Source organism: Stegodyphus dumicola, chromosome 2 (assembly GCF_044657685.1).
Source record: "Stegodyphus dumicola isolate Sdum_Otavi_A_Nest chromosome 2, ASM4465768v1".
NCBI lineage: Eukaryota > Metazoa > Arthropoda > Arachnida > Araneae > Eresidae > Stegodyphus > Stegodyphus dumicola.
In genome coordinates this window covers 269941553-269957499 of record NC_140769.1, presented here as the reverse complement: position 1 = coordinate 269957499, position 15947 = coordinate 269941553, and the positions used below count along the sequence as shown (strand labels likewise).

The following is a 15947-nucleotide window of genomic DNA, read 5'->3' as shown; positions in this document are numbered from 1 at the left end:
TGCATTCTTTAAAATTCACTTTGTTTACCATAGCGACACTCTGGCGCTAGGTTTACTTAACAGTATTATATTTCGTTCATATTTTAACTCTGAATGCACAAAATTTATATCATTTAAAGAATTATCTAATCGTTGCCACATGTTCTATTCAAATACTATAATAAAGCTAGAACGATGTATAAAAGAAATTAAGCAAACAAAACAAAAAAGAAAAAGTTTTTCACAGACGATTGAGTATTTCTCATTTAATTAATTCAGTTCTCACTTTGCGAGAAGGCAAAAATACATAAAAACTCAAAATATCTGTATTAAAAATTATGAAGTAAATCTTAAACACTTATTTCCTCAAAAAATTCCAGAAAGGATTAAGCATGATTTAATTCGCAATAATAAATGAAGGCGTTATTTTTGTTGTTGCGAAGCTAAGTTTCTCTAGATTGGCAACAAATCCACTAGTCTGCTGTTTCAAATGTAAACAATTAATGGCCGTCATAAAAAGATTATTAGCCTTAGCGGCACTTAAAATTGTTGATAATTCTAAAAATATTGCATACAAATTTACTAAAGCAGGGTTCGTACACATTTCTGCACACAGAAATTAAGTACTTTTAAGGACTTTTAATGAAAAAATTAAGGACCTATGAGCAAATGGAAACTGAATAAATTCTATGCCTAAAATACTATTCTATGCTTGAATTTCACTTTTGTAATACCATCCTAAAAATAAAATAGATCCCCGAGTAGTATGCATTATTACTAAACATGAATTAATTAACATAATGATTAATAAATTTGAGAATAAAAGAAACGTTTTGCAATTTATCAAGTAGAATTAAATATTTTACACTTATAATAGTTGGACATATTTGAAATAAGATGACATTTACTTACGTTTTACTAATAGTTAGCTTTATGTTGATTTTTTTATGTCTCATTTTGTCACATACTTAGTCTAGAGGTTTATTAAATAGCAGGTAGATTTTATGTCAAACGTTATAGGTTAAAATGAGAAGTAAGATCATAAGCAGCATGATTCATAACAAAAGACTGAATGTTGTCATCACTGTTGCTTGTCTAAAGCGAGACCTGCTCATTAGAACAAACCTGAAAGGTCTGAGATGTAGACATAGTTGGCAAGTGTTGAAACTTAGTCAGGCTCTGTTTGATACAGTTAGTGTCATAGCTTTGTGTGGAGTTACAAGGGATTGTAGCCCAGTTAATATAATGTTCCAATAAGCGATTAAAGTACCAGAGATGATAAGTTTTGTATTATGTTTAAGTTTCACTAGATGCAAAGAATGACACAAAGAATAAGTTTAACTTGAATTTTAAAATTTTTGTGTTTTATCTTGTGACCACAGTAAGTGTTAATGAAAGGCAATAACTCGCTTTAATATGTAGAAATAACTTTTAAGGGTAAGCAGTTAGTTATAAATAATTAAATTAGGTAATTAGATAACCTTAGTCATTATGGATTTACATGGCCACTATTAAATTTTATTTTTTAACAATATTTGTTAAAAAGCAAATTAAAATCAAAATCTAATAAAATTTCACAGTTTAAAATACATGAAGTTTATGACATTGATTCTTAAACGATATTAGGATACACATTAAAAGCTACAAAACATAATCATCTTTTCTAACAATCAGAGAGTTGTCTCAATATGCAAAAAAATGCTCTCGCTAGTTTCTACGTGCTTATCTCCTAACTTGTCAACATCTCCACAAGGTACCTATGAGGGTTTACTTGATCTGGTAAAAGTTAAGTAGTCCCAAACCCCAACTAAATAATAAATCAAAAGGCTGAAATTATAAACAATTGGGTAAGTTACATAGTAAAACTGCACATATCTTTGAGGAGTAATTTTCTTTATGTATTCAGTTTCTTTCTTCAACACGGTTCCTTTTCATTTTAGAATTTTTGGATCTAATTATTTCTGTTATTCTAAAAAACACTAAATGCTTTTAGAATGTATAGAAAAAGTGGCTAATTCTATTTCTTTAGTAATATGAACATTCAGAAGAAATATGAAATATATATGGTAAAGCCTAGTTACAAAGCTGGTGTGGCAGAATTTTAGAATTTAGTGACACACCGAACAACAAAATCTAGAAATAGCAAAACATTTAGAATTTAGGATCCACATAGATTGCATCAGGTGGAAAAATGCCTAGTGCCAGCTCTGTATATGATGCACTAAGGCATATTAGATGAATCTTTTAAATTGTAAGTTTTCAATTTCTTTATTAATAAAAAAATCCCTTTCTATAATGCCTGTCTAGTGATAAGATTAGAAGCATTTTTGATATTTTTGAAGCTTGTGTCTAGTGAAAGGTAGAGAAAATAAAGGGAAGATAAACATGTTAAGAAAAAGATTCCAGTATCAAGAGTAAAACATTTAAATATTATGTTTTCATGGTTCTTCCAGGCGTTCTCCACAAGGTAAGAAATTCATCGCAAACCTTCTGTAAAATACATCCATTACGTGTCGATATCATGGAGACATTTTTCATTTTGTCACATATTTCTCGAATCTTCTAGAATCGTGGGTCTATAAATCTTGACTTCAAACCCTTCTTAACTTTCCAAGCTGCAATGTCTAAAATACTAAAGAAAAATTATCTCTACCAATTCTGTAACTGCAAAAAGTCAGAAATATTTTGAAAAAAAAGGACGGAAAAAGTGTAAAATTAATTTTATAGAGAAAACTGATGCATATTCTGAGAATTTCGAATATTCCGAGACAATTGCATGGGAAAACGCTTACTATGAAAAAATTAAAAAAGAAGACATTTTTTAACTAATTGCATAGCTAATTCATAATATTGTTTAAGATGCCAAAATTAAACTTTATAATATGACAGCGAAAAATAGAATGTTTTATTTTAATGTTATTTTTTATACATAATTTCAATATATTACCATTATTTTAATGAAATTTATCAATGTTATGATGCTTTAAAAAAACTGGTCGAAAAATTGTCAGATCTCGGAAATAAAAATTTTCTATAGAAACTGATTCTAAAATCGCCAAAATATTGGCAGGTCGCTAAATTTAGAGCTGTTTAATAAAAGAATTCACATCCCCAAAAGCGAAAAGTTGTTTCAGCGTTCTTTATTAGAAAAAAGGAATTATTAGAATTTCGAAATGGTTATGTTTCACTTCTTGCTTAGAAACTCGAGTATCCCATCATTTTTATTAGAAATAGAAACAAATTATAACCCATGAACCCATTCAAAAGATAACCATATATGTCAGTGAATCACCATAAATATTCCTCCAAAATGCTAATTCACACTCAAAATGGCAGTCATAAAAACAAACAGAAATTTCAGATGATTAAAATTAAGGACCTTCTGCTGATTTTGGCCAAAATTAAGGACTTTTAAGGACCAAAAATTAAAGTACTTTTAAGGACTCTTAAGGACCGTACGAACCCTGTAAAGGCATAAAACCCTTAACCGGAAGATAAAAACAACATAATTCAATCATTTTTAAAGCAAAAAATGTACAATTTACAAACATGTAAGAGTAAAGAAACTGAGATCACTGAGCTGGGTAACAGACTGGATAAATACGTAAATATATTGTTTCATAAGAATAAATTGAATTTAATTAAACAAATTAAATTTAAATACAAATTTAATTAAATATTCTTTGCGCCATTGTTGCAAGGAATGAAATTTAAATTTAAACAAATTTAAATTTAATTTTTAACAAACACATATAAAAGTAAAAAAGCAAATTTAAGTCCTAAAAAAAGAAAAAAGCCAAAGTAATTTAAAAAAAAAAAAAGTGCAAACATATAAAAGATTTAATTCTCGAACTAATCTACAATATCATTTAAATTCAGAAGCATAAGCAAATCAAGTGCAAAATCAATCCATGAAAATAAATTCACTAATTTAGTAAATTAAAATTAAATTAAACAATTTTTTAAAAAAATGCATAAGTGAATGACCTTTGAGTAGGCAGGAGACAGACTTATCAAGGGGAAGTTGCCTCCAAACCTAACTCTCCAATCATTCAATTCGTGTTTCGTCATTCATGCAGGCAAGGGTAAAAGTCAAAACCAAAAGTAATACCAATAAAGTGGTACCCTTAGAAATTAACATTTAAGAATTAATAATTAAGAATTAAAGTTCTGAAAAGAAAATACTAATGAAGTCTTTTGAGAAACAAGTAAAGTCAAGAATTAAACTTTTTTCAAAAAATTTTTAAAAAAATTAATTTCCTAAAAAAATAATAAGAAACCAATGTATTTTAGAAACCCTTGTCTACAGAAACCTCCCTGACATGAATATGCATATCAATAAAAAGAAACTAAAAAAGAACTAGACATAATCCATATAAACCAATAAGAAACAAAAAGAACTAATTCACAATTTTTTTAAAAAACAAATATATATTTAAAAATATAATTTCATATTTAGAAAATACTTAAATACTACATAAAAAAATTTAAAAAATACTTAAAGCAAGTAAATAGTAAGTTTTAATTCTAACTTACCTACTATATGAGTGTTGGGGTCTGCAAAAGTGTTGTTAAAGAGAAGTGTGTTCTTCAAATTATATAGATGGCGCTTATGTAGGTAAAGTTGAGTTTTAAGCTGCTATCTTTATTATAGTAAAAAAATTTTTTTAAACATTAATATTAAAAATTAAAAATCCTAAAGGTAGTAATTATCAATTATTTAGGGAGTTAAGTAACTGAGCCAATCAATGAATGTAAGTTGCTTGAAGAAAAATAAAGTTAAGTGGTATTGTGAATAAAAAATTTAAACTGTTTGAAATGTGAAATGTGTGTTCTGTTGAAAAATTGTAAAAAAACATTAAGTGAAAATTTTTTTGTGAAAATTGCAAATAATTAAAGTAATTAAGAAAAACTGAAATGTGTTAAAATTAAAGTTTTAAAGTAAAATTTCCCAAAATTTTTAAAATGAAGTCCCTTAAAAAAAAAAAAAAAAAAAAAAAAATCCCAGAAATTTCTCAAAAATTTCCTTTGGAAGTTAATTAAAAGTTATATTTAATGAAAGAAAATATTAAAAGTTTAATGAACTTGATTTCAATTGGTATATCAAAACTTAACTAAATACTGGCTAAAGTATGGAAAATTAAAAGAAGATTAAAATCTTCACTCAATTCGGGCTATAATTGAGACTTTTGAAAAGAGTTGGCCCTTTATTAGTAAAAGGAAAGAATCCAGTATTAATTAAATATACATATTTACAAAATATTTACAATAAAAATTTACAAGATAATTTCTCTACTCTTTTATATCCTTCATTACCCTCCAGCTAAGGTTTAAGGTAATGTTATCATATCCAAAACAGCCAAAAAATTATAAAGTCCTGCCTTTTTAATATATAAATTAATAAATTTTGGTGGTACTTGGTTATCAACTTGAACATTAATTAGCTTTATTATTTCTTCCTTTAAATCGTCTATTTCAGTACATATATTTTTTATTCTGATAATTTGGCTATGAAACGTGTTTTCTATTACTTTTCTAGAAATGTGTTTGGCATGGCTGATTGAAACCAAAATACGAGGTGCACATCTACATGTCATAGTAGTCTTATATACAAAATTTCAATGTTCTGAAGCTATTCGTTTTTGAGTTATGCGAGATACGTACGTAAGCACGTACAGACGCCACGAAAAATTCTCTTCTGAATTCATTTTAAAGCAGTTTTTTTTTTGGAGGAAAAGAGTCTTTTATTCTGTCCTTACGTACAGATATCATGCAAAAACATCGTTAAATTGCATTTGATAGCGGTCAAAATGGATATTTTCGTTGAAATATGCTACCTAAAACTTTTCGCGATTACAATACTTCCTTTTCACTTCGTACAAGGAAGTAAAAATTTCGATTGACAAGCTAGTCGGAACTCTCAACACAGCACCTATAGGACTTTGTAACTGAATAAGAAATTATGTCTGTCTACAGAATTAAAGAGTAAGCACATAAAGTGAAGCAAATTAAACAATTTACATTGAAAGACATGTTTAATAAAGTAAAGAAATAAATATTAAGCTTTTTTTTTGTAACTTTTATACCCTTTAGATCATAAATGCTTCATTATTTCATAAATTATGATTCCATATTTTTAATTTTATAATTTCTACATGCCTTCTTACTAGATTTAAAGTTACCAAATCCGGTATCGCCAAAGTCCCAACGAGTCTGGATCTCGGACTTTGTACTGTATAATGTTTCTGTCTGAAACAGCCCTTTATTCAAATTCTTTTTTTTTTTTAAAAAATAGTCTGCGTGTTTAATTGAATGCAATAAATCACATGAGGGATATCTACTTAACAAGAAATGTGGTTTCTTGGAAGATTAAAGAAAACCTCCTTGTATGCATGTTACATATGTTGAAAATACCCATGCAGTCAAGCCCTGTTAAACTGGGCCAAACTACCAGCATTCAGTCATACGTGGCCCTCCAAGAGGTTATTAATTTATTTTGCTCCCTGTAGAAGATGTACCTTAAAAAATTAGTTTTAAAAGCAATAGAATGTAACATGAAACCTTTATGAATCTGAGTTTTTTTTTTGGGGGGGGGGGCCCTCCACTTTACCTTTTAGAGAGAGTTTATAGCATGGGAAACAATCTCTGATTTAAAAAAATCATTTTAAGTGCCTCAAAAGCTGGATTCTATTTTAGATCGAGAATGTTTTCTTATTCACTTGCTCTGAAACATTCAAAGTTAGTGTTTCATGAATATAATGGGAAAAACTTCGAAGGTTTGCACTTAGTATTAGAAAACAGAGCTTATTATCACAAGTTATTAAGTTCATTTTTAAAGCTTAACATTATTTGCCATAAGACTGCAGTCATATATTATACTAATTTTGCAATATGGTATGAAACACAAAAATTGTTATGAAACTTTTTTATGGTCCGTATCGTTGAAATAATATTTAAGCATAATATTCTCATTTTTATATATTTGCATACATATGTAAGAATGGAGATGGCATAACCCAGAAACATGAAAACCATTTATGTTATTTCATTCAAAATTGCAATACTGAAATATTTATAAAACATCTTAACATTGTTTGTTTAATTAATTGTTAATAACATTTTTTCCTGCAACAAAAAATGATTACTTTCACCTAAATAATTATAATTTTACAAAAAAAAAAAAAAAAAAAAAAAAAAAAAAACTGAAATTAAAATTTTAAATTATGAGTTAAAAATGAGATAATTATCAAAATATTCACAAATAAATAAATTAGCAGTTCTTCTGAAAGCTAAAATATGCTTATATAGAATTTTGGCAATACTAATAAATTCAATTTTTGTGAAAGTGCAGCATGCTGGCACTTAAAATACTGAAAGATGAACTGATAATCTCGAGTGGTTTGGTGATTAAGGAAAGGGGTGGTAGACCCTCAAGACCTGTTCCCTGGGGTGCTGTCCAATAAAATTGAGGCACAGCTGTACTGTTAGACTATACACGTAATGGTGAAATTCTGGTTTTCACTTACTTCTTATCCTATCCTGCCTGTTGTAATATGTACCTGTTTTTGATCCTTTGGGGGAGGCTATTTTTCAGCATGATAATGCAATATAGTACATTATGCAATGAACTTTCCTTGCCACACGGTAACACTCCCATTTTTATACCAACTGCTCAACCTCTTCCTCACTGAAAACTTTTGGGGCATAGTTGACCAGTAGCTTCAGCTTTTGCAAAATGTGCCATTTCTGGGTGTGCAATTGCACCAAACTTGGCAGGTTTTCCTTTAGAATAGCATTACATGTTTTTGTGCATTTATATTGAACACATTTTTAATGCACATAAAGCAGCTCCCTGTCATAGTAATCTATAATAGTTCTAGACAACTCTTTGCTGCAATAAAAGATGCTACCAATTTTTCAACTTTTCTTCACAGTTTACAGCTTTTCTTTAGGCAATGAATTTTTTGCTATAGAATGTATTTCAATCCTCAGACTTGCAAGGCCATCTACATGCAGCCCAAAATACATTTATGATGCCTTTAAGAAAGCCATAATGCCATATGTGCATCTGGAAATATGTCGAAGAAATAAAGGCAATGTATTAAACACATGCATAAATTCAGGTATAAATTACCAGGGATATTTTGGCATTAAAAATCAAGAAAATACATCTTTCTCGTAACAGTTTTGAGAAATATGGGCTGACTTAACAAAACTCTGCAAATCAGAAGATTAAGTATTAAACTTAGTATAATTATTTACTTACTTTAGCCAGTATTCTATTTCCATCATTATCTAAAATGGCTATTGCTTCTACTGAATACAATGTTGGTTCCTAATAATAATAATAATAAAAATCAGAATATTGAAGAACACATTTATGCTACTGAATGTTAATATATAGCATAGATTCCAAGATAATTTTAAATGAATAAACTTTATGCATTTAAAAGATTTCTTCAAAATAATAAAAAATATAGAACCACAAATGCAATTTTGAAAGCATAATTAGGCTGTATGATAAAGAAAATAATTCATAGTTTTATTGAACAGTTTAATGTGTATTTATTTCTGGTAAGTGACAGAGAGGTTATTGAAAACGAAAAAATTTCGATTGACAAGTTAGTTGGTATTCTCGACACAGCAATTACAGGACTTGAACAGTGGAACTTTGTAACTGAGCAAAAAATTATGTCTGTTTATAGAATTAAAAAGAAAATATTAGCACAAAAACGAAGCAACTTAAACAACTTACATTGAAAGAAATGTTTAATAAAGTAAACAAATAGATATTAAGCTTTTTTTTTTTTTTGTAAATTTTGATACCCTTTAGATCATAATTGCTTATTTCATAAATTATGTATGGTTTCATATTTTTAATTTTATAATTTCTGCATGCCATCTTACCAGATTTAAACTGATGATCTATAATCTGGAAAAAAACCGATAATCCGGAATTGCCGAAGTCCCGAGGAGTCCGGATTAAAGAGTTTTGACTGTATTAAAAGGAACACTTGATCACCTGTATTTCAACTAAAGCAAATGCAGTTTACTGACGTCTTCGATTTTAACTTCAAAATCACTGCTGCAAATGACTCGTAATTCCGCGAATTGATTCAGGTCGGAAGTGCACTCTTACTAATCCTACGATAGCATTCTTTTGGATAACTGCATTGAATACAATATACCCTCTTTGCAGGAATATTTATTCCCTCATGCATTTAACCCAAATACATATTGTTCCTCTTATCGTTTATCAACTCGGTATACTAATGTTTGAAACGACAGGACAAATCTTTAAATAAGTGGCCTCTATATTACACATGTATTTTAAGGCTTCTTTGGGTGTACATTATATGGCAAATACACCTAAAAATTTTAAAAAATTAGCATGAAATTATAAATGCACATTATATACCAGTGCACGTTATATGCCGGAAAATACGGTAACTTTTCTATTAATTTTCAACCAACTAGTGACTGACTCGAGGGAAGGGGGGGGGGAAGACACACTGGAATATAAAAAAAGTTTTATTAATTTTTAAGCAGTGAATAAATTTATTGAATGCACCGATATCCCACCCACCCCTTCAGTCATGTGTCATGGTATGCAAACACCTTGCAAAGTCTATAATTTTTTTCATTCAATTGACATTTAAACCCTCCGAGCATTAGGGGTTTAGCCCTGAAATTTCAAAGTTCCTCAAAATGTCATGAATAAGTAGTATTTCCTTGATTTTAATTAAAAAATGGCCTTCTCATTTTGTACCTTGATTCCTTTTCTTCCAATACATCCAAACCTAAATCAGATATACTAAAAATTAGCAGAAATGTTCATGTTTAATAAATATAGAAGGCAGCCTTCTATGCGGAATTTTCCGGCCGTAATGCTGAGAAGGTTAAAGCTATCCATTCTATTTCATTTTCATTCAATAGCCATTGTGCAATAAACACAATTCATATATTTCTAATAATGTTAATATTTACATTTTACTCTATCATTTCCCGAGATGCAATGATTAATATCCTTCTTTCCCCCCTTAGCTTCTTTTGTAGTTTCTGTCACAGCATTGTTATACTATATACATTATAAATGTACTTCTGTCTGTATGCCAGCACTAGATTCAAACTCTAGTGGAATGTAATGACTGCTGAAATGTTTGCTGATGTTTTTATACTTTCTTAATAAACACTGTATTGCAATCCACTGCCCAATGAGTTATGCTATATCGAAATCTATAAGCATTGCTTTAAAACAAATACATAATTGAAATGTATTAGTGGGCCACATAAAAGTGCTTCATGGGCCACCAGTATGAGACCATTCCTGTAAAAATACTATTAGATTGTTATATTGTAACCAGAATTATAGGACATTACTTCTCAGAAAAATCCCATTACAGAGTAATAATTGATCATGAAATATAAGTTATCACTAATATCTGAACATTATCTTGAACATCTTAAAACATTATTTCATACATGCATCAAATTAATGAATATATTATTTGGATATAGGTATATTTTATTTTCAAGGCAAAGAAAAATGAGAAATACCACCAATTATATCCAATGGAGTGATAAATAATTTTCTTTCTTTTTTTTTTAGGAGCAATTTAAAAAAGAGCTAATAATAATCTCATGAAGAAAACTAGCCTACTCTAACCTTTCATTAGAAATGGCTATTTTTATCAAACACACATATAAAATCACATAGAGTCCAAGAAAGTAAACGTAACTCAACATATTAGCTAATACCATGACTATAATTTTATTTAAAGAATGTATTTATTTACCAATGGCTAGAATTTTTGGTACAGTCAAAAGTCTTTAATCCGGACATCCATAATCTGGAATGATCTATACTCCGGACCTCAAAGCTACAAACTTTCTGCGCATGCGCCAGCGCATAATGTGTTAATGCATGCACATATGCATCTATGCATGCGCATAATACGTTTACGCATACACGTTTAATGTACAGTGGTAGCTAAAATTGTGGACACTTTTGGAAATTTTTGTTTTTGAACTTTGTATGCTTATAGAAAACGTTACGTTTCACAAAATGCAAACTTGTATATATCATTTTAAAGAGAATTTATTACTGAATTCAATGCAAAACACAAAATTCAATTATTTGCAATACAAAAAAGTTAAAAGCTAATAGTTATCAATATACATTAGATAGTGATGACTGCAGTGAGTTATCAGTACTTAGTAGGGTACCCTTTATTTTTGATTACAGCTTCACATCGACGTTTCATTGAGCTGACAAAAGTTTTAAGCTCTTCTTTTATTGTTACATGATGCCAGGAAACAATTAGTTCCCTTTTATTTGATGGGCGCCTCATTCGGACAAAAGTTTTCAAACAGTGCCACAAATTTTCGATAGGATTGAGGTCAAGACTGTTTCCTGGCCATGACAACAATTTAAGGTACTATTCGGTTTCGAGGGCCGTAAAAAATCGCCAAACTATTGTTGATGGCAATGCTGCCAAAAATAATTGCGGCAAGAAAAGAAGTACTATAATAGTAAATAACTATCTAAGATTAATGTTTTAATTTAGATGAAAGGTTAATTTCATATAATACTGTTTTATTATTATAATTTATATGAAAAAGGCTAAACATTACTGAATGGAAGCATAAGAGTAAATAACTATTTCAGATCATTATTATAATTTATATAAAAATTGCTAAACATAACTGAATGGGTGCCTGCATCGCTATTTCTCTACTGACTTATCCTTAAAGCATAATTTCATCTCGTTGGTTGTTCAAAGGTAATTTTCTATAATGAATGATGCCTTTACTTTGAAAATATTCTCGGTAAAGTGCAGAATCGCTCATTTATTTGTTTGCTGCTTTTTACAAGGGTAAAAGCAATTGAATTTTGTCAATTTTCTTTTACTTTTTAAGTGAAAATAGGTCGATGTGTACATAAATAAAGTCAAGGGTGTGCACAGTGCCATTTTTGTGCAATTCTGGGATTCTTTTTTAAAGTGAAAATAGGTCGATGCGCACATGGATACCGAGTATGTGCAATTCTTAAAAATGCGTCAAACAGTGGGTGATTCTGCACTTTACCCCAAATTCTATTGCCGACTTTTCGTCATGGGAAATTCCCAAATTGTTCAATCTATAGGATATTAAAAAAGGATTTAAAATCAAAAAGGGGTTTGAAAATTAAACTAGTATTTCAATGGTGTCATAAGAATTATAGAACTATATAAACTTACACAATCTGAAATCAGCGCGTACGCTAGATTTGGCACACTGTTAAATGGACACGTTTGCTAGATTTGGCGCTTTTGCGCATACATTTTCGCTGCAATTTTTTACGGTCCTCAAAACAGAATAGTACCCAATAGCAGAATCCTGCTGAAAAATAAACAAAACATTGTTGGGAAAGAGATCTCTGATGGAAGGTAGAAGTTTTGGTTCTAGAATAGTGTCAATGTACTTTCTGGCATTCAGTGTACCATCGATGACATGAAGGCGACCCATACCATCTGCTGACATGCATGACCAAATCATAACACTAACTGTGTTCTTCACAGCTGCTTGAATGCAGTCAGGATGTAGCTCTTCTCCTATTCTACGTCTTACATATTTTCGCCCATCACTACCGAATAACGATATCTTAGTTTCATCACTCCATATAACTTGTGACCACTGATCATCTGTGCAATTAACGTGTTTCTTTGCCCACTGTAGTCTTTTTTTCGTTGCTGAAAATTAAGATAAGGCTTTTTTTGTGGAATTCTACCTCTCAGTCCAACATCTGTTAATCTTCTTCTAATTGTTCTTGAACTGACAGAAACACCAGCATCATTCAGATCACTTCTGATGGCCGCTGATGACATTTTTCTATCTTGGAGACATAGTCTTTTTATTCTTCTGTCATCAATAGATGTGGTGCACCTTTTTCGGCCTTTTCCTTCTTTGTTTTTTATTGAATTTGTCTCCTGATATATTAAACAAAACTGTCCGACTCCAGATGTAGTCACTGAACCACCCACCTGTCTTGCAATTTCAGCATAGGAAATACCACCTTCTCGTAACACAATAATAGTTCATCTCTTTCTAGGTGTCCAATCTACTCTTTTATTTGATGTCATTGCTTCTTGACTAAATATTATAAATGTTTACAAAAATTCCTACTTGTAATTGCAGTGTATAAGAAACAGGTCCTCCTTCTACAGAACAAAATAATGAACTGTTTCAAGTGTAAAACATGATGTCAGCTTCTACTGGTAGTTACTAACATTTTATTGGTTCTCAGAACAAGAACAGTGATTGGCCAGGAAGGCTAGACATTACAAACCATTTCATAACTGTGTTTTTTATTTATATTAAAGTACATATAACTTTTTTGTATTGCAAATTATTAAATTTTGTGTTTTGTATTGAATTCAGTAATAAATTATCTTTATAATGATATATACAAGTTTGCATTTTGCGAAACGTAACATTTTTTATAAGCATACAAAGTTCAAAAACATAAAAATTTCCAAAAGTGTACACAATTTTGGCCACCACTGTATAACGAACGGTATAAGCTAAGCTAAAATTATCTAATTCAGTTAATTTTGCAGATTGTGTTGTTCCTTAATCTTCTAATTGAATTTGGCTTATTATTTTTTGCAAACTGTTAGAGCAATTTTATAAAAGTAAGCTTGAACTTTCGATTATGTCAAAAAGAATTTCCGATTCTGGAGCTACCAAAGGATCTAGAAAGTGTAAGCATGTTTCGATGTCCATCAAACAAAAAGTGGAATTGCTGCAAAAAACGGATAAAGGCATACCGTTTGATTTTCTAACCATTCCGAAATATGTTAATCAATTTCACGCTCCTCTGCCGGGGGGGGGGGGGGGGCTTGCAATGAACTGGAAGTTGATCTGTCAGCACTATCCTTATCTTCAGCGCAGATGTTTTTATTTTATTCGGCTTATTTAAGAACCGTAATTCGCCCATTAATATCACATGACATATCCCATGATCTCTCATTTCCCTCACACAAAATAATGTGTAATCGGAACTGAGTACTGCTCACATTATTACCAAAGTGCCAGGTAGTAACCTTTATCGCCTCCAAAATGTCGCCAAACTACCAGTTACCATATTGTAAAGATCAACCGGATCTACAAAGCAAAAGAATGTTTCGATGTCCATCAAACAAAAAGTGGAATTGCTGCAAAAAATTTATAAAGGCATATCCTTTGATTCTCTAATCATTCCAAAACCTGTTTATCAATTTCACGCTGCTCTGCGGGGGGGGGGGACATCGTGGCGCGCAATGAACTAGAAGTTGATCTGTCAGCACTATCCTCATCTTCAGGGCAGATGTTTTTATTTTATTCGGCTTATAATTCCTTACTAAATGTAGTATTTCATCTCAATGTACTCTGTCTTTGATATGATTTAAATCAAATTCCTCGTCATTATAAATATGACGAATACACATCAAATAGTTTTCTGGTTGCAATTTTCTAATTTTGACTATGCGTAATGTATGCTTTACGAATGCGGGTGTTGAAAGAAATGTTTAATAAAGTAAACAAATAAATATAATACTTTTTTTTTGTATTTGTGAATTTTGATTTTTTGTGAATTTGATCATAATTGCTCTTTATTTCATAAATTACGGTTTCATATTTTTAATTTTATAATTTCTGCATGCCATCTTACCTGATTTAAACTGATAATCTATAATTCAGAAAAACCAATACTCCGGAATCGCCGAAGTCCCAACGAGTCCGGATTAAAGACTTTTGACTGTAGTAAAATATAAAGTTACTTTTTACATTATGTAAAATTTAGAGCTATGTACATAATACTGTATTGAAAAGGGAAAAATTCCCAATTTTCTTACATTATCTATTTACCTATTTACATAACAGAATATTCAAAAACTGAAATTTCAAATTTTTTAACATTATACATGCATATATTAAAGCACTGCTTATTTCCTTTATTAGGAACAAATGCATAATTATGCAAGCTTTAGTGCTTTAAACCCTACCTACTGTGCAATTCTTAGAATAGCGCCAAGGCTGTAATTTGTATTTGGTTGCCATCAATGTACATTCCAATATAACACTAAAGGAATATGAAAAAATAAATTAGCACAGCACAAAATAAAAGGCATGAGAACAAAATTGGCAGAGCACAAAATAAAAGATCTAAGGAAATGCTTGAATGCTGACCAAATTGATTCTATGGAGTTGGCATGCACACCCATATGAGGATCCTTAAGTGCAGACTATGGTTAACGTGTAGATGCAAAAATTCTTCATCAGATAGGAAATCGTATGCTTTCCAACAGTCTGATACTATCATAGACTCTGGTTAACCCCTCCTCATGAATCAAAACCAAAAGTTTTTCTTTGGTCCATCATTCAACCACTTTAGCAAAACAGTTATTCATTCCTCTTTCAACACCTACAAACAACCACTGACTTTTAACAAGTTAATCTCTTCCATACTTTACCAAATTTTGATCTATTCACTTTTACACTCACTCCAAGTTTCCAGCTATTCTCTAACACACTAATCATGCAAACATTTTGGAAAAAACATAAACTAATCCCCAACTGCATGACCATAGATCTTTGCTTCACTTATAACAAAATCATTCAAACATCTTTCAAACCAATATCTTGATTACTTGTAGAATCTGACACAAACTCAAATGGCTGAGGAAAAACCACAAAATCTCTTTTTATGCTCCAGTAAACAGGATGAGGAATACCTCTTTTCTTCCTACATTTCTAATTCATATCCAGCAGTCGTATCTTTCCTTTCTAACAATCACATGCTCCCACCACATTTCACATTGGTGCAATTAATTCTTCACTTATGCACCAATCCAGAACTGCATGTTTACTTTTCAGTTCCAAAATAGTAAAAAACTGAGAAATGCATTCGCTCTCCACACTCAAATTCATACCTTCATCCACAGATC

General features: G+C 30.4%; 1 protein-coding gene across 2 annotated transcripts in view; it reads right to left on the bottom strand.

Moving 5' to 3' along the window:
* The window catches only part of zetaCOP (COPI coat complex subunit zeta), a 63816-nt gene that overhangs the window by 46307 nt on the left and 1562 nt on the right, over nucleotides 1-15947 (bottom strand). For both annotated transcript variants that reach the window (XM_085812135.1, XM_085812136.1), the window contains exon 2: nucleotides 8246-8314. In XM_085812135.1, the coding sequence (XP_085668261.1) occupies nucleotides 8246-8314 (69 nt within the window). The remainder of the gene's footprint in view (nucleotides 1-8245; nucleotides 8315-15947) is intronic.